The sequence below is a fragment of the Zalophus californianus genome, chromosome 4, assembly GCF_009762305.2.
Source record: "Zalophus californianus isolate mZalCal1 chromosome 4, mZalCal1.pri.v2, whole genome shotgun sequence".
NCBI lineage: Eukaryota > Metazoa > Chordata > Mammalia > Carnivora > Otariidae > Zalophus > Zalophus californianus.
The window spans coordinates 40235065-40258910 of NC_045598.1; the positions used below are offsets into that span (position 1 = coordinate 40235065).

The 23846-nt window shown below is 36.0% G+C and overlaps 1 protein-coding gene and 1 pseudogene across 7 annotated transcripts in view; both read right to left on the bottom strand.

Moving 5' to 3' along the window:
* FAF1 (Fas associated factor 1) overlaps positions 1-23846 on the bottom strand; it is a 489041-nt gene that overhangs the window by 137572 nt on the left and 327623 nt on the right. For all 7 annotated transcript variants that reach the window (XM_027624861.2, XM_027624896.1, XM_027624850.2 and 4 more), the window contains 4 exons: positions 9130-9225; positions 2079-2205; positions 1042-1105; positions 2-83 (listed from right to left, as the gene is read on the bottom strand). In XM_027624861.2, the coding sequence (XP_027480662.1) occupies positions 2-83; positions 1042-1105; positions 2079-2205; positions 9130-9225 (369 nt within the window). The remainder of the gene's footprint in view (position 1; positions 84-1041; positions 1106-2078; positions 2206-9129; positions 9226-23846) is intronic.
* On the bottom strand, positions 11085-11870 carry LOC113915278 (annotated as a pseudogene).

Sequence of the window (23846 nt, forward strand, 5' to 3'; positions counted from 1 at the left end):
CATCTCGGGCTTTCACATAGAAGGCCTCTTGAAAAGCAGCTTCTAATGAGCCAATAAAAAATACAGGATGGCAGTCACCATATCTATAGGAAAAATTATGTCTATTAATATAAATACATTTCAAATTTACTTCAAAGTTTCACAAGTCTAATCAGCATCTTTTAAGTAAATGTTGGGACTAATGTCTCTTAACTACAGACCAAACATTAAAACATTTCTTTAAAGGCTTGGGAATGAGCTTCATTAGTTCTTAGAATTCTTCTTGGCCTATAGTGACAATATTAGAATACTGGAATTTTAAGTACATCTAGCAAATGGATTTAATAAGTGCTACAAAACCATGCCATTTATAAGTAGCAATTCCTGGTTATCCACTTTCATAAGATTTTCCTTATAGTAACCTTAACTTTCCATTTTATTAGTTCATTTATTCTGGAAGTCCAACAGAGAGGGAAAAAACTGTAATCTTGCAAAGTTTCCAAATTATATTACATTAGAAAACAGAACTAAAGAGAAATATCATTTACACAAAAATTTAAAGTTAAATACTTAAATCCTCTTAAACAACTTTTAAGAATCTCAAATGCATATAAAACATTTTATATTAGCCTCTTAAAAGAAATGTTAATAGTTAGTTCCAAAACAAAAATTAAAAGAAAAAATTCACTTACATTTAAAATTTTTATTTTTAATTTAATAATATTTTAAAGGATATTTTGTTTATTCTAGTATATACCAAAAATTAGTATCCTATAACCTAGTCCTTTTGGGAATACAGTCAATATATTAATTAGTGACACCTTTATTTTCCTTCAATACAGATACAGAGATAAGATGATAAATACATCTCTGAAGTGGCATAAATGGCTTACTAGTTATCTGACATTGAATAGTATGTGTTAAGACTACATAAACTGATAAATGTATCCTTTGAATACTTTACAGAGAAATTAAAGACAATCTATGATTAAAATTGCTCCAGAAAAATCACAGTAGCATTAGAAGAACATCAATTTTATATAGTTAATGTCCTAACCCTACCTTGAAGAAAACTCTGCTGTAAATTGTAATAAGGCATCTCCTTCATTTTCTGCGTTTTCTGGCACTAAAAAACAAACAAAAGAAAAAACAAAAACAAAAAAAACAAAACAAATAGACACAAAAAACAAACCACGTAACATCTAATCCCACATATAAGAAATATATTTAATCAATAAAGAGGAAATAAAATTAAATCTTAGCTTTTGTGATATATTTGAGGAGACATTTTAACTTGATATACATTAGAAGACTTCATCAAACCTTAAGAAAGAATCTTGAAAAAATTCCAAGCTCATAAATTTTGGAAAGCCAACTGACACAATCCTGCTAAGCATTTAAAGTATGTGCCAGTCATTAATTAGGATTTCAATGTTTTCTTAAAATGACATCTTGTGAATAAACTACATAAAAAGGATCTCAAGTTATTTCAAAAATCTCATTTATAAGGAAGATGGTCAATTTTAAGTAAATATCACATCTATTTCTGCCCAACGGAGTTCCCTAACTTCACTGAGTAAACGAGCCATTTAAGGATTTTACAGTAATTTTGCATATAATACTGCTTATGATTCTACAGTATGTATCTTCTAAAGTTAAAGAGAAGGAGATGGCACATTTAGTTTACTTTTTTTTCCTGCCAAAGGTGGTACCAGTGAATGGAAAAATAATATTACTATTCTTAAAACTGATATCTCCACTAAGATGCCGGGAAACAAGTACAGTCACAGAAAATATAGCTATTTATCAACCTCTAGGTTTAAAGTAAAGAGAAAGAATCATAACTAATTATATACGTGAAACATTGTACATTCCCTTGCATTTTTAATGAATTTTACTAAAGCACTGGGAATTGTTGAGCTTAATAAAACCAAAACTCAAGAGGATCTGGTTCTAATGAATAATGTGCCTACTTGCTATATTTTCTCTCTCCAAACCTGGAAAGTCATTAAGAGATTTTTAAGTTCATTATTCTTCATAAGTTTCTGTAGTAGGAAGTAGAATTACAGTGCTGGACCCAAAGAGCTATTAATACTCACTCATTGGAGATTTTCTCAGGGCAGATGAGGTCATGCCGAATACTTCTCCATCATCCACCCCAAATTCGGAAGCATCTTCAAAGTCATCTCCATCACTATCACTAACCATATGAACATCCGTGCTTTGCTATTTAAGAAAAGTCCTGATTAGTTTTATATTGACTTTAGAAAATCAAATTCCAAAATATAAGTTATGTAATCAAAATAGGACATTAGTATTACAACGGTTCTATTAAATAAGAAGCCATTTGCTAGAGTAAAGCTTAATATTTTTCATTTTAAGGCTTATATATATTTCTAAACTTGCTGTGATACCCCTAGACTAAAGGCTGGAACCTGAGGGAAAATGGAGGATGCTTACAAACTCAATGAAGACAGGGATTTTGTCTGTTTTATCCCCAGAACATAGTACACAATTAAGTGCTCAATAAATATTTGCTCAATAAATGAGGAGATGGCAATAATCAGGTCAAAGACAAAGCAAGCTATATGAGTCTTTTAAAAAGCTCACAGTAATCTCTATTTCAAGCTTGCCATTTCCTTACTGCAATGGTTCTCAAATTTTTCACTAGTGGAAAATGGTACACTATCTTCAGTGTTATTGGAGATAACATGAAATACACTATCTAAAAGCTCTTCGTAAAGAGCAGGCTATTAAATATGAGATGTGCTTCTATTCAATAAACATTTATTGAGAACTTACTACATGCTGGGCACTGATAAACATGCTCCGTTTATTTTGTTTTCAGCAACATCAGTTGAGATTTAAAGTATTACAATTAAAAACATCAGATTCAAAATATGAACTGGGCTGCTATCTCTAGGTAAGAATGGAATTTCAAAAATACTGAGATCTAAAACATCCAAACTGTGAATACTGACAAATATTTATGCCTTGGATGGGAAGGGGGTCCCAGCAAGGTACCTGGCTAAATGCCTATCTGTACTATGTTCAATAAATGAAGTCTACAAAGACCATTTAATATATGAAATTTCTATCTTTTAAAATATGGCACTATGTACTTAAGCTATGAAAATGGGGAAACTATTTGATTCTGGTCTATGCAAAAGAGCCTAACTTAGAGATAAATATTTGCCAGAAAAGCATTAAGAGAAACTTAGAATCAAAGACTCATAAAACTTGGCTAGAGGGATGTTAGAGGTTAGCTAGTCATAAAAATTACAGATTTTAAACTAGAAGGGATTTTAAAGATCTTCTTATCAATGGTTTTCAAACTTCTTTTCCCAGGGTTACCTCTCTCCCCTGGCCCCAAGGAAAATATTATGTAAAATTATAGTGCATACAATAGACAAAAGTAAGGCCACTCTGGTTGGTGCAGCGAGAGGGCAATGGGGAGTCTAATGCTCCTCCTGGGCTTGGCCTTTTCTTTCTCATATCCCTTTGATAGTTGGGGTACCTCTGAAGGATCTCAGGACACTGTGGAACAATTTTAAAACTACTGATCTAGCAAGTCTAATGGTTCCAAATGAAGAAGCCAAGATATTTACTCCGTCTGACTCAGCTTAGCATTTCCTCCTTGGGCATAACCAAGCTACTAATGCCCAGAATTGTAACATTTTCCCTCTTATTTGAAAGAAAGTCTTCCTAGTGGTTTGAATAGAGAAGATAATGAACAAATACTTATTGGAGGAGTAAAAATGAATGGTCCTTGTCCTAAGCAGTCTATCTGCTATTCTGACTGCACCACTATTTCTCACAGACACCTTGGTTCTACTTACGATCCTAATATTACTTTAGTGTTTTGCTTTGTAGGGCAAAGATCTCCTGATTTCAGCAATTCAACAGCTTAAAAATTCAAAAACCCCTTCTCATTTCAAAGTAGTAAGGGAGCCTCCTCTACAAAACAACACATCTATTAGGACGACTACTGTGCTTGAATTCCCTGTGTTTCAGGCACACAGGTATCTGGAGCATGAAGTTCCCTGAACTTTGAGGCTCAGTTTCTTAAAGAGGTAAAGGTGCAGGATCTAAAAGGTACACTACATACTCTTCTAGGATACTTAGCCAGGTTCACAGGCTAGTGGAAAGAAACAAAGGTCCAGTATGATGAATCTTGTCACATTCTCTATCAGCTAAGCTATCATCTCAGCCTTCACTTAGTCTTGCCTAACACTCACCCTTCCCTTTAAGAGGCATCAGGTTAAGAAGGGTTGGAGGACACAGAGAAGAAAAAGCATTGTTCTACATATCTTTTTTTCTCACTCCTTTTACCTTACTCCCCCACATCTAAACTCTTTCTCCTAATCCAGTTTGCAATCAAATAATAGCCCCTTTTCCATAACAACAGAACTTTATATCATACTAGGATAGTGATTTTAATTTTGTGCCTATGTAACTAACCCATTATCCATTTTGTCTTCATAAAGTGTAGAGTTCCCAAATCTCTTAAGATCCAGAAAACAAAATCCTACAACAACATCTTTAAAGGGAGTTATCTAAAAAGCCAATTTTGTTGAAAAAAGTATATTTCAAATATGAATTATTGAAGTATCTGCAAGAATGAGCTGCTTAATTATGTATAAGGAACTCCCAATCTCTTCACATTTTCTTATCAGCCATCTAACAGGTTAGGAAAAGCTTTTTCTAAAAAATGAGATAAACAATCTTTTTTTCATTAATGTTTGCTGATGAGAATACATAATCTCTTGGTTCAGCCATGGCAGTCCTAAAATTACTCTTTGAATCCAGAGAAGTTATTTACTCAGAATTTGAAAAACAGCTTAAAAAATTCGTGATTCTATTTTGGCTGTTTATCGGCATTCGTTTATTCCCATTATCATTTAACAAACATTTACAAAACCCTAGTAAATGCCACACTGCCTGGACCTGTGTGAAAGATACAGTCTATACTCCCTTAAGGAACACTATATAATATATACAGTTAATTGTAATATTAGTGATAAGTGTTACGACAGGAAAGTTCAGAGGAGAACATTTAATGCATGAGGAATGGGAAAAATCAGAGCAAACTTCCTAGAGGAGAAAGAACCAAAATGTTTGAGACAAAATTTAGACTCATATATACTTGGCACTAAGGCAAGCTTATAACTGAAGTAGATGTTCCTTTCATCAACTACTTATATCAAAGCAACAGGTTAAAAGCTAGGGATACAGAGATAGAAAAAACAGGTTCAGGCCTTCAAGAAATTCTAAAGGAAGACATAAAAATATACTTATTTGAATAGTCAAAAGGGAAGGGTCATAAAAATCCAAGGTATCCCTTCATTTGGGACAGTTTCAAAGAATAGCAGGTCCCTCAGTGATTAGAATGAACAGTTTTTGGCTTGGATTGATAGTGATCATTAATATGGGTGAGGAAATAGGTTTCTGGGGAGATGTGGGAAGTTCAATTTTGTACAGAGTGAATCTGCAGTGGGCATTCAGATGGAAATGTTCAGAAGTAACATGATTACTATTTAGCTTGTCTGCCTGTGGTGCAATACCACATACTAATGGTAGGACCATTAGTATGTCCGCTTTGAGCAGACAAGCTAAATACTTGTCTCACCAAGTTTTAAAAATTGAAATACAAATTTTTGGCAATTATCTGTGTTCAATTTCACTTTATTAGGTACAAGATCCTTTATGCAAAGACTTTGCTTTTTTCACAGCCATATTCCTGACATTTAGATCAGTACCAGGCATAGAGGGGCATGTAATCAGAACTTATTGAATGAATACTGAATGAATCTTTTGTCACTTAAACCAAAACCTAGGTATCATTCTTATCGCTTCCTTTTCTCTCCTCCCACAGATCCTATCAGTCACCAGTCCTACTGATCTTCCCTCCAAAAATACTTCCTGAACCCATATCCTCTATTTTTACAGGTTATGTTCTAGTTCAGGATCTCATTATCCTTTAACTGTGCTAGTACAATAGATTCATACCTGATTTCTCTGCCTCCACTCTTGCTTCCCTTGTATCTAGCCTCTGCACAGCAGCAAAGTACTCTTCTCTAAAATGTGTATTTGGGGAAAGAAAATCATTTGTCACTGAAAAGCCGCCTATGGCTGCCCAAAGTTCAAGTTCCCAACTTGACCTGTAAGACCTAGGATCTATTCACCTTCACCTCATCTTTTATCTTTGTTTCCCACTTTATTTTGCACGAACACCAAACTGCTCTCATCTCTGTGCATATACTGCATCAGATCATGCTGTTTCCTTTGAATGAAATACTATTTCCGTATTTCTTCATTTGGCTGACTGTGCCTCATTCTTTATAATTTGATTTGGATATAAATTCCTCTAGTCTTTCTTCATACTCGTTCCTCTTCCCCCTCCTCCTTCTTCTTTTTAAAAAAATACTCACCAACATTTATTTTGTGGCTGGTATGTGCCAGGTACTACACTAGGTGTTTGGGCTACAGAGGTGCATAAGGCAGACATGGCTTTTGCTTGCAAACATTCTTGAGTGTTATGCCTTCAACCCCCACATTTGTGCCCTAGTATCTTGTGCTTGCTCAATTTTATCATTACATAATATGAAATTACCAGTTTATATTCATCTGACTAGCACACAGTGAGCATTCAACAGATGTTTCCTTAACCGAAGTTATTAACTAATTAGCATCTACTACATTTGAAGTTTTTTGTTGTTGTTGTTTCGTTTGTTTTTTTATTCTTGTGGCACTCCCCTCTCTCTTCCATTATCAACTGAGGACTGGACAATTCTCAAGAAGCCTGGGTCCATGGGTCCCTACCCTGTTCCACCCAGGCAGCTGGAGAAAGGAGAGGAAGGTATTAGCTAGGTACTCAGATATGGAAAGATCATTAAAAGGGGGCTCAGGAGCAAGGGAAGGCTGGGAAGGAAAGAAAAAATGGTGAATTATCATAAAAAAATATAGTTGCAGGACCAGAAGGAGGATGTAAGAAATAAAATTCTCCTAGCTAGAGGACACATAACTATAATCCATAAAATTCAAAGCTTAAATTTAACTACTGGTCTCAAATATCTTTGTCCTAACTCAAGGCTTCAGAGAATCAATAGAAAAATGGTAGTTGTCCTGAAACCTGAAATCATGTAGGAGAAGGGTTAAAAGCAGAAAAAAAAAGAAGCAGAACCACTGGGTGGAAGCTACAAGGACACAGGTTCCAGTTTAATGTAAGGAAGATATCAACAGACAGAGCTGCTCAACAATGGAACTGGTTGCCTTGTTATTGAAGATAAAACATAGGTATATTTTCAGGGGATATTTTGAGTGAGCTCTTTTAGCATACAGACTGTGGTCCTAATGATGGGCACCTAGAAGACATTAAAATGTTTAAAGGGATGAATGGAGAGAAGAGTGGAAATCAAATTTTAAAAATCCCTTCCAGTTGTATAATTCTATGGCAGCATAAAAGCCCGAGTCACGCTTGCCCATTTCTCACCAGTTCCCTAAAAAGGTGATATTTATAGTTAGCCAGGGAAAGAAAAATGGTTTCATCACAAATAATCACATTTTAAGATGTTCCCAAGACTGCAGCTCTTTTGGTTTAGCAAAGCCTCCTAATACCATTCTACCTTCTCTAACCTAAAGAGTATGTCAGCCTTTCACAAACACTATTTCTTACTGTATGGCACTGACTTCTTTTTGCTGAAGGGACCACCCAAATTAACACATATAATGGTGAGAGTGAGAGAAGGAAATAAAATGAAGTGAAACAGGTATCTGTCACCTTTTAGAGCACAGAATTAAAAATTTTGGGTGGAGCTAGTTGGCTGCCTTTTAATGTAGATTTATCCATTACAGGGTTGAAGCACAACCTACTTCAGCATTAGAAACACACTCACAGATTAGAAAGAAGTATTCCAATAAATTATTTCTGGGAATTTCTGCCAAGCAGTGAAACTCAGTATCATGTTTTCTTTCATGAGGATTAGTGAGATAAAATGCTGAATAAAATGGTGTGGGTTCTTTAAAGGAAATTAACATTTTTAGAGGCCTAAGAAAACAATACAGTAATATTTGTAGCAGGGGAAAACCCTTTCTTCTTTGTGGATTTCTAAAAAAATGTTAAAAGCCAGAGTTGCAAATTATCATTTCACAGGATGATCATTTTACAGAATGCAACTTATGCATCCCATTTCCCTTTCACATATTTAAGTGATATAAATACATATTCAGAGGATGGCTGCAGAGGTCCTGTGGCAGCTTCCATAATGAGTGTCCAAAATACAGTCAGTTTAAATAAAAATTCACAACCATATTTTGTATAGAATGTAAATGGAAAAAGGTTTTATTGGACTGAAAAACACTGAGGTAACGTTTTTCTGTGCTATTTAGTTATGACCTCTATCACATACACTTTTTAAGTGATGGTGATGATTTTTCTTTAACACATAGTAGGAGCTCAATAAATGTTTTCTAACAGATAAATTGTAATGTCCAAGCTATCTTTCCCATTACCTTTTAATCAAAGTCATAGTTGGACACAAAGTGCTATATGTAGCCTTGGAAAAGATACTGCCTTTTAACATTGTTCCAACCCACAAAGACACACACAGGTACATCCCATACATAAACATGTTCAATCTTACCTGCCCCTCTTCTGTTTCTATAGCACTCTATGTGCTATCACTGCTTTTATTACATTTTGCCGTTATAATTAGTTTATTAATCTATCACCTTTGACTCTGAGCACCTTGGTATACATTGTTATTCATCTTTGTTACTTAGTATCAAGCACAAAACCTCATTCATAGAAGGTGCTCCAGCTCAGTGAGTTAAAGGACCTTCAGGATCAGTCTTAGTAAATAGTTGGCAATGAAGAAAATCTGTTGTCAACCTGTCAATTCTAAGTAAAACTCATTTCAACCAATCCACCTGAATTCTGTCTGTTGAAACATGAAACTTATAGACCAAGAAGGAGCACATTAACAATAAACTCGCATGAAAAGTTTCTGCCTTCAAGAATTTACTGAGATTTTATTCATGCTACATTAACTTATCTATTCATTGCTGTGGCAGATAAAAAAGAATAGGAAGTGGGCAGGCAGGTGGAAGACAGGCCTCCTATTCACCGAAAAGCTTGGCAAACAGGCTTACCTCTTCGGACTGCTCCCGGGTTTGCGCAGGTGAAGCTCTTCTGCCCACTGTAAGTCGATGGCAGGGATAAGACAGCCCTGATTCAGCAAGACACATCTGCAAAAAGAAGAATGCACCATTCGTAAACAAAATGAGGCCATGTCTCACAAAAGCCCCTTTTGATATTTTCTAGATTATTATAAAGATTTTATTTATTTGAGAGAGAGAGAGAGCACGCGCACACTCGCACATAAGCAGGGGGAGGGGCAGGAGAAGCAGACACCCCACTGAGCAGGGAGCCAGTCTAATGCAGGGCTCTATCCCAGGACGCTGGGATCATGACCTGAGCCAAACGCAGACACTTAATGGACTGAGCCACCCAGGTGCCCCAATATTTTCTAGATTTCTGAAGTTAGATTAGAAAGCTCACTCTATGCTAATCTGGATGCCTTTTATTTCTTTTTGTGGTCTGATTGCTGAGGCTAGGACTTCAAGCACTATGTTGAACAACAGTGGTAAGAGTGGGCATCCTTCTTGTGTTCCTGATCTTAAGGGAAAAGTGCTCAGCTTCTCGACCCAATGATAATGAAATTCGCTGTGGGCTTCTCAAAGATAGTTTTAATGATATTGAGGAACGTTCCCTCTATCCCTATACTCTGAAGAGTTTTAATCAGGAATGGATGTTGTATTTTGTCAAATGCTTTTTCTGCATCAATTGAGAGGATCATATGGTTCTTGTCTTTTATTGATGTGCTCTATCACATTGATTGATTTGCAAATGTTGAACCACACTTGCATCCCAAGTATAAAACCCACTTGGTCGTGGTGAATAATCCTTTTAATGTACTGTTGGATCTCATTAGTTAGGATCTTGTTGAGTATTTTGGCATCCACGTTCATCAGGGATGTTGGTCTGTAATTCTCTTTTTGGGATCAGGGTAATGCTGGCCTCACAGAAGGAGTTTGGAAGCTTTCCTTCTGTTTATATTTTTTGGAACGGCTTCAGTAGAATAGGTATTATTTCTTCTTTAAATGTTTGGTAGAATTCCCCTGGGAAGCCATCTGGCCCTGGACTTTTGTTTTTTGAGAGGTTTTTGATTATTGCTTCAATTTTGTTACTGGTTATTGGTCTATTCAGATTGTCTATTTCTTCCCGTTTCAGTCTTGGTGGTTTGTAAGTTTCCAGGAAGGCATCCATTTCTTCCAGGTTGCTTAATTTGTTGGCATATAGTTGCTGGTAATGATTTCTAATAATTGTTTCTATTTCCTCGGTGTTAGTCATGATCTCTCCCCTTTCATTCATGATTTTATTAATTTGGGTCCTTTCTCTTTTCTTTTGGATAAGTTTGGCCAGTGGTTTATAGATCTTATTAATTCTTTCAAAGAACCGGTTTCTAGTTTCATTGATCCATTCTACTGTTTTTCTGGTTTCTATTTCATTGATCTCTGCTCTAATCTTTATTATAGTAGCCCAGGTATTACATTCCCAGGAAGGCTATGAAAGTTTGAAATTTTTTCATATATGGCACATTATGATAGTCAAGGCTATTTTTTTGTTTGTTTAAACAACAGAAATTTATTTTCTCACAGTCCTGGAGGTTGAAAGTCTCAGATCAAGATGTCAGCAGGGTTGGTTTCTTTTTTTTTCTCTAATCTATTTTTTAATTAAGTTCTTTTTTAAAAAAACATTTTATTTATTTGAGAGAAAGTGAGAGCGAGAGAAAACGAGCAGGAGTGGGGGGGGAGGGGCAAAGGAGAGGGAGAGGCAGACTCCTGAGATCATGACCTGAGCTGAAGGCAGACACTTAACCAACTGAGCCACCCAGGCACCCCTCTTTTATTATTTTAATTTATATTTTTTTCTAGCTAGAAACATTTTATTTAAATGTACCAAATAAAAACCCACATTTTCAGACCACCAGGATGTTAATACATTTAACAAAAATTTATATTATCTTACTGCTGTGAATTTACAGTTATAATCCAGATCCATTTTGACTGGATGATTGAAATAACCTTCCTAAGTTATGCTTTACAGAAATCACAAATCCCTTAAAATAATGTAAACGAAATAACTCTTCCCTAAAAGGTGAACTTGAGAACTTCACTCTTTCAGGTCTTGCACTTCTTTGTGGACTTCCTGATGGGGAATGACTTCTTTTTGGAGATGGGAGATCTGAACTTTGGCTGCTTCTTAGTAGTGAAACAGACCTGGATATTGACCTTGACCTCGACAGGCATCTTGAACCTTTTATAGAACCAGACCTAGATCTTCTGTGTGAAGCGGATCTTGAAAGAGACACAGATCTTGATGGTTGAGGAGATGCTGATCTTGACCTACATGAGCAAGAGTATCGCCTACCTCTGGATCTTAAATGTGATCTACACTGTGACCTGCTTCTCCTCTGCTCGCTGTAATGATGACAATCATAAGCATAATGTCCCTTTTCGCCACACTCATAGCATTTATTATTGGGATCAAAGGAACGTTGGGCAGATGGTCTATCAAAACCAGATCTCCAAAGCATGCCTGTTGATAATTCAATTCTCACTCAGGAACCACAAATCACTCTCCCATCCAGAACTCAAACTGCATCTTCTACATGTCTAGGATCTTCAGATTCCACAAAGGCAAATCCTAGAGGATTTTTCACAATCCACACAGTTCTTAAGGAACCATAATAACTGAAAGCCCTTTCTAATTATCCTCTGCTGACATTGGTTCCCAGATTAACAATACACACCTTGGCTTTCTCCTCCATACCACCTGTAAGGTGATATGATGCCTGGCCTGCTTGCAGTGCCCAGGGAGTAATACAAAAGGTGCAACACAGACTCAGTCATCAATGGTCCCGGCAGTCTTAAGTTTTTATTTTAATTCCAGCATAGTCAACATATACAGTGTTATATTAGTTTTAGGTGTACAACAAAGTGATTCAATAACTCCATACATCACCCAGTGCTTATCACAGTAGGTGCACTCCTTAATCCCCATCACCTATTTCATCCATCCCCCCATCCACTTCCGATAACCATCAGTTTGTTCTCTATCATTTAGAGTCTGTTTCTTGGTTTGTCTGTTTTTATTTCCTATGCTCATTTGTTTCTTAAATTCCACATGAGTGAAATCATATGGTATGTCTTTCTCTGCCTGACTTATTTCACTTACCATTATACTTTGTAGCTCCATCCATGTTAGTGCAAATGGCAAGATTTCATTCTTTTTTATGGCTGAATAATAGTTCATTGTATATATATGCCACCTCTTTATCCATTCATCAATCTATGGACACTTGGGCTGCTTCCATAATTTGGCTATTGTAAATAATGCTGCTATAAACATTGGGGTGCATGTATCCCTTTGAATTAGTATTTTTGTATTCTTTGGCTAAATACCCAGTAGGACAATTGCTGGATCGTATGGTAGTTCTATTTTTAACTTTTTGAGGAAACTTCATATTGTTTCCCAGACTGCCTGCACCAGTTTGCATTCCCACCAACAGTGTAAGAGGGTTCCTCTTTCTCCACATCCTCACCAACACTTATTGTTTCTCTGTTTTAGATTTTAGCTATTCTGACAGGTGTGAGATGATATCTCATTGTAGTTTTCATTTCATTTCCCTGATGGTGAGTGATGTTAAGCATCTTTTCATGTGTCTGTCGGTGCTTTGCATGTCTTCTTTGGAGAAATGTCTGTTCATGTCTTCTGCTCATTTTTTAATTGGATTATTTGTTTAGGGGGTGTTGAGTTGTTTTAAGTTCTTTATACATTTTGGATGCTAACCTTTTATTGGATACGTCATTTGCAAATATCTTCTCCCCTTCAGGAGGTTGCCTTTTAATTTGGTTGATTGTTTCCTTTACTGTGCAGAAGCTTTTTATTTTGATGTAGTCCCAAAGCTTATTTTTAGTCAAGGCTATTTTTCATAAGATAAAAGACTAGTGCTCCAGGAAACTGTAACAGGCCTAAAATAAAGCTAATCATATTTTATGATTAGCTTAATATAGATTAGCTTAATATAGATAATATGATTATCTATATATATAGATATATATATGTCGATATATATGTATATATCGATATATATATAGATATATATATCTATCTCCCCACACCCCCACCTACCACCAGTGTGTCTGTTACTTTTCCAATTAGAATAATACTTCAGTTTACTAATTCTCAGGGAAACAGTCTATAAATATTTTTTGGAGGGTACCCTGGAATAGTGTTTGCTGAAGGCATTAAAAAGAAAAGTTTCTACATATGGTAACAGTATCATTTATGTTTTAATCATATTAATCCTCAATATCAGATTGTTATAGCTTAGGAATCTACAATATATGTAAAGCACGTAGCACAGTAACTGGCACACAAACATTCAGTTAACTCAGTTAATTTTTATTACCATTATGATATATTACCTAAAGAATCTGCCTAGTTTAGCCAACACAAAGCCAAATATATTTACTCCTACTGAAGTTTTTAGTAGGTCAGATTTTAAATAACTAGTTTGAGGTTTAAATTAAATTTGGGAAAATGTGAGCAAATATGAGTACATATCACTTTTGTCTACTTAGAGGAATTAAAACAATATTAAATAGCCAAAAGAGGGTGTTTTTCTTTGGTGTTCATGAAATGACACATTTGTGTATTTAATGTAATGATGATATCATGTTTCTTTTATTGTTATTAGAAATAAAATAGAGTCTCCATTAGCACACTGAAAACACTTTTGGTAACTTTGGGGGAGGTGTGAATTAAACTGATATGTGAGGAAACCCAAATATCTGTAAATTCATAGAGACCAACCACGGACACAATAGTGGGTTGGTTATAACTACAATTCACACATGTGTTATAATCAAGCTAATTATGTGAAGACAAATACTGAACGAAAAAGGCAAATGTCACATGAATACACAGGTATTTTCAATCATGTGAGGTGTGTGCTGTCATATAGATTATACTGATAAAAATCATTTGTATTTGATTATTTTTTCTTTATTCTGGTTAGAGGTTTTTAAATTTTTTTTTAAATTGGGGTATAACCTTTGCCACTTTAATAATTTTATTTTATTTATGTTTTAAAGTAATCTCTATGTCCAATGTGGGGCTCGAACTCACCACCCTGCAATCAAGAGTCTCATGCGCTACTGACTGAGCCAGCCAGGTGCCCCATGGTTAGAGGTTAGTTAGTTTTGGCACTTAGATGTTTTGGCACTGTCTCTTAAAAATGCTAGAAAACCTGATTAATAATTTTTAAAAGTAAAACTGTATCAATTCTGTCATTCTATTCAGTCATATTCATCAACATTTGTCACAATTGGCTCAATTTATTTTATTTCAGTACAAACAAAAGCAAAGCTAATTTGGATAAGAAGCACAGGCTAAAATTCAAGTCACATTACTTTTACAATATTTTTCATTACAAAAAAAAGTCCTCCTCCCCCACCCTAAAATCCTCTGGTAATGAAATAATGATGGTAAATGTCACTGACAATCAGAAGCAGTGTAGTATAATGGAAAGAGACTTGGACTAGAAGCCAGAAAAATCTCAATTGAAGTTATTTCCCAGCCTCCTGCCCTTTGGGAAGTCATTTCTCTATTCTACGCCAGAGTTTTCCATTTATTTGAATAATCCCTGCCTTAACTACCTCAATTGACTTTTGAAAGGGTTAAATGTATTAAGAAGTAAAAGCTGGCTTTGAAACTACTGAATAAGCAGAAGACCTGTTATCATTCCAATGATCATTATTTTTAGGACCTGGAGAAAAGAGATGATGATTAGATTCTACCATGACTACCTTTGCATAACAACCTAATCATGGGTAAATTAAAAGACATACTTTAGGAGAAGCTGGAGGAAAGTGCTCATTAAAAGTACACAGTACTACAGATGCGCTGGCTCCTCAATGGGCTTCTCTCCAGTTTTCAACATTAACCTTCCCCATAGCTACTAATAATTCCTGAAGAGGAGAGTGGCCAGCACTTTCTCCTTAGCCTACAGCTGACCAAGTGGGCCTCTGCATTACTCTATTTCAGATCCTACTAATCACAATACACTGAGGAGTTAAAGGGTCAGGAATTTCTGAGTTACTATACACCCAGTGTGGATTAAATAGAAGTCTGCTCTAAAGGAACATATATACCAGTTGGAAAGACAAAAGATGCACATAGGAACAGGCACAGAAAAAGAAATACAAGGGAGGAAAGATGGGGCAGTCTCTGTAGGGCTAGCAACCCCCTGGAAGGGACAATAGTTGCTCAGACAGTGATTTCAAGAATTTAGGGCTAAAGTAAATGTTTGATGGGACTCATAACCTAAATTCACATAAAAGATGTGAAGTCAGAAGGCTGAGGTTCTAGGCTGGCTGAATCACTGAATTGTCCAGTGACTATGGACAAAATCACTTAGAATTTCTGTATTTCAGTTTTCTTATCTGGAGAGAGAATGGTGTAATAGAACCTGTCCTTAATTTACAAAATAGGGTAATCAATCTGTTCTCTCTCACAGAGTTGGTATGAAGATCCAATAAGATTGAGATAATATATGTGAAACCAAATGGTTATACACTTGTAAAGGATCGATACTATTATCATCGGGGTATTTATTTTGCAAGGAATTGGAAAAAAAAGATTAGGGCTGCAGGTTTGTTTGACTTTATAGTTGAAGGGGGTTACTTTAAAAATTTTTAATTTGCATACATTATATTAGTTAATTAACCCATACATAATGGTGCTCTCTCAGTCACAAGATTGCTTTAACCTAATCTAACGAAGAACTGTGACTCATTTGCAAAATTTCAAGGCTTTATTCAGTTTTTTCCTGGCCATGTTAGACTGTAATTCTCTGACTTTCCATCATCGCATATACAGAGATTCAAAATAGACTCACAAATTCAAAATGATGTCATGGCAAAATTCCATTATTTAATTCTGTACCTTTAAATAAATAAAGCATATCTGAGAGTATAATCTTCTGAATGCTTAGGGATGGAGAAAGGTTGGGGTAAAAGAATTTTACTCTCACTGGCTATTATACGTATTAAATGGGTCATGGGTTTAATTAAATTAAACTATTATATATGTAAATGGGTTATGTTGTTGAAAGGCAACATAGAAAGTCTTTGTAATATATATTTACGAAGACTTTCTTTTCTTAAAGAGTAATTTTAGGTTTACAATAAAATTAAGAAGAAAGTACAGAGATTTCTCCTACACTCCCTGTCCTCAAACAGGCATAGTCTCTCCCATTATTAAGATCAGTCACCAGAATGGTGTTTTTTCACCAAGGATAAACCTATGTTGATACATTGTAATTACTCAAAGTCCATAGTTAGGGTTCACTCTTGGTGTTGTACATTTTATATGTTTGGAAAAAGGTATAATGGCATTTATCCATTGTATAATATCATACAGAGTACTTTCACCACTCTAAAAATCCTCCATGCTCTGACTATTCATCTCCACCTCCCCTCACTGCCCTTGGCAACCACTGATCTTTTTCCTGTCTCCATAGTTTTTTCTTTTCCAGAAGGTCATTCCAAATTGGTCTCTTTCAATTAGTAATATGCATTTAAAGTTCATCCATGTCTTTTCATGGCTTAAAATCTCATTTCCTCTTAGTATTGAATGATATTCCATTGTTTGGATGTACCAAGTTTGTTTATCCATTCGCCTACTGAAGGATGTCTTGGTTGCTTCCAGGTTACGGCAATTATGAATAAAGGAGCTATAAACATCTGTGTGCAGGTTTCTGTATGGAACTAAATTTACAACTCCTTTGGGTAAATAGCAAGAAGCACATTCTAGGTCATATGGTAAGAGTATATGTTTAGTTTTCTAAGAAACTACCAAATTGTATTCCAAAATGGCTGTAACATTTTGCATCCCTACCAATAGCGAATGAGAGTTCCTATTGCTCCACATCCTTACCAGCATTTGGTGGTGTCAGTGGTCTGGAACTTCGTCATTTAATAGGTGTTTTTTGTTTGTTTGTTTTGTTTTAAGTTGGGGGGGGTAGGGGCAGAGGAAGAGGGAGCGAATTTTTTTTAAAGATTTCATTTATTTGAGAGAGAGAGAGAGCACAAGCAGGAGGAGGGGCAGAGGCAGAGAGAGAGAGGAACAAGCAACTTCCTGCCAAGGACGGAGCCCGATGCAGGGCTCGATCCCAGGACCCTGAGATCATGACGTGAGTGGAAGTCAGACGCTTAACTGACTGAGCCATCCAGGTGCCCTGGGAGAGAGAGAATCTTAAGCAGGCTCCATTTCCAGCATGGAGCCTGATGCGGGGCTCAATCTCACAACCCTGAGATCATGACCTGAGCCAAAAGCAAGAGTCAGATGCTTAACAGACTGAGCCACCCAGGCACCCCTTAATAGGTAGTTTTTAAATCTGCATTTCCCTGCTGACATGATGTGCAGCATCTTTTCATATGCTTATTTGCCATCTGTATATCTTCTTTGGTAAGATGTCTGTTAAGGTCTTTGGCTCGTTTTTAAATTGAGTTGTTCATTTTCTTGTTGAGTTTTAAGAGTTCCTCAAATATTTTAGATAAAAATCCCTTCTCAGATGTATCGTTTATAGATCTTTTCTGCCAATTTGTGGCTTATCTTCTGACTCCCCTGAAAGCAAGGACTTCTAAAGTCTGAGTGTCTTGAGTTCAAAATCACTTCTGGTAGTTATTGTTCTATTATTTACTCCAATCAATATTTCATATCTCAAACCTCAGCCTCTTCTACAAAAATGGGTAATATTTCCTTTCCTAAAATGGCTTCCATAAGATGGCTAATATGAGAATAGATTTGTAAAACAGTAGATATCCCATTAGTTAGTAAACACTCTTAAGGCCTATTTGAAGTTTTTTTTTTTTCTTATAGAAAGTATTTAGTATTTTCTTAGGAACATACTAATTATGTCAATGATTCTCAAAATGTGGGGTATAGACACAGGGTTCTTGACATCCTTTTAGGGGTTCCACGAGGTCAAAATCATTTTCATAATAATATTTAGATGGTATTTGACTTTTTCACTGTTTTTACACTGACAGTGAAAAAGCAATGGTGGGCAAACTGTTGGTACCTTAACACAAATCAAGGTAGTGACACCAAACTATGTGAAAGTCTCCACTGCCAAACTCACTGTAAAAATGCCAGTTTAACTTAAGAATGTTCCTGCTGAATCAGTAAAAAATATTACTTCTAATTAAACTTGACTCTCGAGTACACCTTTTTTAATATTCTCTATGTGACAAATGGGAAGTATGTATAAAACTCTTGCTGCATGAAGAAGTATGATGGTTGTGTTGAGGAAAAAGCACCTGTGTAATTGTTTGACTTGTGTGCTGAACAAACCACTTTTTTCATAGAACACTATGATTACTGAAATGACTGGCAGGCAAACTATGGTTATTTGGATTTAAGTAGTATTTGACAGGATTTTCTTCCAAAATGAATTAAGCAAGCCTGTTACTTTAAGGAACGGGTCTGGGAGTATTAACTGCCCATGACGAAATTTGAGCTTTCAAGTAAAAATTAAAATTTTGGAAAACTTATCAGCCACCAAAAATATAACAGCTTCCTAATGCTTAAAGACTTTACTTCCCCCCCCCTTTTTTTTAAGATTTTGGTTGTGTGGTTTTTTTTTTTTAAAGATTTTATTTATTCATTTAACAGAGAGACAGTGAGAGAGGGAACACAAGCAGGGGGAGTGGGAGAGGAAGAAGCAGGCTTTCCACTGAAGCAGGGAGCCTGACACGGGGCTCAATCCCAGGACCCCGAGATCATGACCTGAGCCAAAGGCAGAAGCTTAATGACTGAGCCACCCAGATGCCCTTAAAGATTTTGTTTTTAAGTAATCTCTACACCCAACATGGGGCTTGAACCCACAATCCTGAGATCAAGAGTCACATGCTCCACCAACTGAACCAGCTAGGCACCCCCTTAAAGACTTTTCTGATGAGGTCCGTGGTGATATTAACAGGTTTATATATATATATGGAATAGGTTACTGTTAGAAAATCTGTATAACTCAGAGGATCAATACTCTCCAAATGAACAATGAATACATGATGTTATAAAATTATGCACTGGTAAAGGATCTATTTAAAGTGCAAGACAAATCAATGGATCTTACTGTGACAGTACAAAAAGTATATTGATATGGCTGCAGATTCCCTATCAAAACTAACATTTAGAAAACTATCACTTTGAGTTCTGGTTTAGTATCAAAGAAGAATATCCACAATGATCTGAAAAGACTATTAAAATACTCCTCCCTGTTATCAAACTCAACACCCAAAGAACAAATAATCCAATCAAGAAATGGGCAGAAGACATGAACAGACAATTTTCCAAGGAAGACATCCAAATGTCCAATAGACACATGAAAAAGTGCTCAACATCACTTGTCATCAGGGAAATCCAAATCAAAACCTCAATGAGATACCACCTCACACTAGTCAGAATGGCTAAAATTAAGAAATGACAGATGTTGGCAAAGATGCAGAGAAAGGGGAACCCTCCTACACTGTTGGTGGGAATGCAATCTGGTGCAACCACTCTGGAAAACAGTATGGAGGTTCCTCAAAAAGTTGAAAATAGAGCTACCGTATGACCCAGCAACTGCACTACTGGATATTTACCCCAAAGATACAAATGTAGTGATCTGAAGGGGTACGAGCACCCCAATGTTTATAGCAGCAATGTCCACAATAGCCAAACTATGGAAAGAGCCAAGATGTCCATCAACAGATGAATGGATAAAGAAGATGTGATACACACACACACACACACACACACACACACACACACACACACACACACACACACACAATGGAATATTATGCAGCCATCAAAAGGAATGAAATCTTGCCATTTGCAATGACGTGGATGGAACTAGAGGATAGATATTATGCTAAGAGAAATGAGTCAATCAGACTAAGACAAGTATCATATAATCTCACTGATATGAGGAATTCTTAATCTTAGGAAACAAACTGAAGTTTGCTGGAGTGGTGGGGGGGGTGAGAGGGATGGAGTAGCTGGGTGATGGACATTGGGGAGGGTATGTGCTATGGTGAGTGCTGTGAATTGTGTAAGACTGATGAATAACATACGTGTACCTCTGAAACAAGTAACACATCAGATGTTAAAAAAAAAAAGAAGACGATAGTAGGAAGGGAAAAATGAAGGGGGGGAAATTGGAGGGGAGACGAACCATAAGAGACTATGGGTTCTGAGAAACAAACTGAGGCTTTTAGAGGGGAAGGGGGTGGGGGGATGGGTTAGCCCGGTGATGGGTATTAAGGAGGGCATGTATTGAATGGAGCACTGGGTGTTATATGCAAACAATGAATCATGGAACACTACATCAAAAACTAATGATGTATGTTGACTAACATAACATAATAAAATAAAATTAAAAAAAATAAAATACTCCTTCCTGAGAGCAACCCACATGAATGACCTCTTAGATCCCTTCTAGCTCTTATGAACTATGATCCTAATGCATTACTAAGAAGATTCAGTTCAGCCACCCGCAGGATCCTTGCCCCGCATGTGATACACTTAGTAACACAACCTAAAAATTATAAATCTATTGCTTCACTATTTATATCTTCTTAAAAAGATTTTGTTTATTTATTTGAAGAGAGAGACAGAGCACGTGCCCATGAATAGGGGGAGGGGCAGAGGGAGAAGCAGACTCCCCGCTAAGCAGGGAGCTGAAGGTAGATGCTTAACTGACTGAGCCACCCAGGTGCCCCATACAGCTTTTAAAAATTAGTTTGTAAAATACAACTGCCTTGTGTTTTAAAAAATAATATTAACATAAGAAAAAAAATTAAAACCATATTTCAAGCTCGTCACCATCCTGACCAAGGCAGTGGCATGGTTCCATCTAGGAACCTAGTTCCATCTAGGTTTGGGAGTCTTACTGGGCATCAGCATTGAATACAATCATTGCAGTACAATGAAGATACACACACACATATCACTGAGTATTACTTTATTGAGGTACAACTGACCTACAATAACCTGTACACATTTTGAAATATATAATTTGATATGGTTTGGAATATATATACAAATACCCATGAAATCACTCAGTAGTTTTAAAAAATACTTTAATAATAATTGCTATTATTGAGAGCTTAATACATACTGGTATCATGTGTGTGCTTTATATGCATTACTCCACTTAACTGTCACAATAACCCTGCTTGATAGGTATTATTATAATCCTCATTTTAAAAGATAAGATAAGAATACTGAGCCTTACACAGATTAAGAAGCTTGCCCAAGGTCACACAGCTACTGAGTAGTGAGCCAAAACTCAAACTCAGAAAGCTTTATCTCAGTGGCATTTAGAAATAATTCAATCAAACAACTATTAAGGCCCTACTATATGTTGTCTGAGGGACTGATAAACAATAATTAATTTATTTGGCTTAATCAAAATAGCTATTCCTGGATACCATCAATTTGTCAAGTACTATATTTTAAGTGCTTAATATATATCTACCATATATGATAATCCTGCAAATTAAAGATAAACATGATTGCACAGATCACAAAACAGCCTTGGAGGGGTAGAATAACTTGTCTAAGATTAATTAACTACTAAGTGGCAAACCAGATTTTATTCCAAAAGCCATGGAGTTTTAACTACATCACACATTTCTAACCAACCCAAAGCTTTTTATAAATAAGAAGCCCTGAAGATAACTGCTGGATCACCCCCTTTAAAATTTTCAGATGCTCTTCAGCTAGACAGATTAAAGCAGTTAGAAGCCAAACTGAATCATGAGGCTGAAGTTTCATTTACTGCCAACCAGAGTGCAAATCAAAAAACCTTATTTATTCAAAATCCAAGTTTTTTTTTTTTTTTTTAAATCACTTATGTGTTAGAAAAGTCACAGAGCTTTAATTTGTGGCAGGTTGAAGCAAGCTTATTAAGAATGTTAGTTACCAAATGCACATCCACTTGTCTGGACTAGCCCACTGCCACATTCTTGTAGCAGGGTTAAATAGCAGTTTAGTTACCTCATTAAAAAAAAAAAAAGGCACACTGTTAAAAAGGAAGTGACTAATAATAATCTGGAACCAATGGAACGGGATATTATAAGACATGTGGAGGTCAAGATCAGTTATCTACAAAACTCTTGTGTAAACAGCTTAAAAACTGTGTTCTCTCCCTGGCCTTGCTGTATTAGAGTCCTCAACTGATTTGGCAAGCTGGTAAGGTTTAATGAAATAAATACCAACAGTAGCAAATTCTGAGACTTTCTGCTGTGTACAAAAACAAGAATGCTATCATGCAAGCAACCAGAGTTGAAAAAAACAAGGATGGCTGCTGTAGATGGCTTCATTTTAGACTCATAAGGTATTAGAGTTGGAAGGGTCTTTGAATTCATCGATTGCTGATATCCCAACAAGCAGACCACAAGATCTTTTTTTTTTTTTTTTTTTTTTTTAAGAAGGCACCGAACCCAGCGTGGAACCCAAAGCAGGGCTTGAACTCACATGAGATCAGGAGTTGGGTGCTTAACCAACTGAGCCACCCAAGAGCCCCAGAGACCACAGATCTTTAAGTCTTAGCTGAGTTAAGTGCTGCCACCATACTATCTCCATCAAGCATCCCTTGCTCCATTCAAAGCTAGTAATGGGACTCCCCTGAAAGTTTATCATCAGCCTACTCTGAAGCATCTTCTATCAGTAGCCCCCATCATCTCTAATAGATTCCAAATGAAAGGTAGTTTCTTCTCACAAGAAGATCTAGTCTAATACTACTGTTTAAGTGGAAACTGAGACATAGAGAGGTAAAGTTGCTTGCCCCAAGTCACAGCTTAATGATAGCACAAGTATGTTCTCTTGACTCTTAACCTGTTCATCAAAGATGTTATAGGTAGTTGCAAACTACTATATTTTATTTTAATTATCACAAATTTCTAAAAAAAATTTTTTAGGAAATATATATGAAAATAATTTAAAATGCTCCTGACTTGTTTTCTTGTTTGTTTCTTTTAATCTAACAGATACATGAAAAGATGTTCAACATGATTAATCATCAGAGAAATGCAAATCAAAATCACAATGAGATACCATCTCACACCAGTCAGAATGGCTAGTATCAAAAAGACAAAAAATAACAAGTGTTGGCAAGGAAGTGGAGAAAAGGGAACCCTTGTGCATTGTTGATGGGAATGTAAATTGGTACAGCTACTGTGGAAAACTGTATGGAGTTTCCTCAAAACAAAAAACCAAAAACCTAAAAATAGAAATACCTTATGATCCAGTAATTCCACTTCTTGGTATATACCCGAAGAAAATGAAAACACTAATTTGAAAAAATATAGGCACCCCAATGTTTATTGCAGCATTATTTACAATAGCCAAGATATGAAAGCAACCTAAGTGTCCCTCAATAGGTGGATGGATAAAGGAGATGTGGTAAATATATATACAATGGAATATCAGTCATAAAATAGAATGTAATCTTGCCATTTGCAACATGAATGGCCTAGAGGGTATTACACTAAGTGAAATATATCAGACAGAGAAAGACAAATACCATATGATTTCACTTACACATGGAATCTAAAACACAGAACAAAGGAACAAACAACAAAGAAAAACAGATTCATAAATACAGAGAACTAGTGGTTGCCAGAAGGGAGGGGAGTAGGGCGATGGCTGAAAATAGGTAAAGAGGATAAAGAGGTAAAAACTTCAGTTA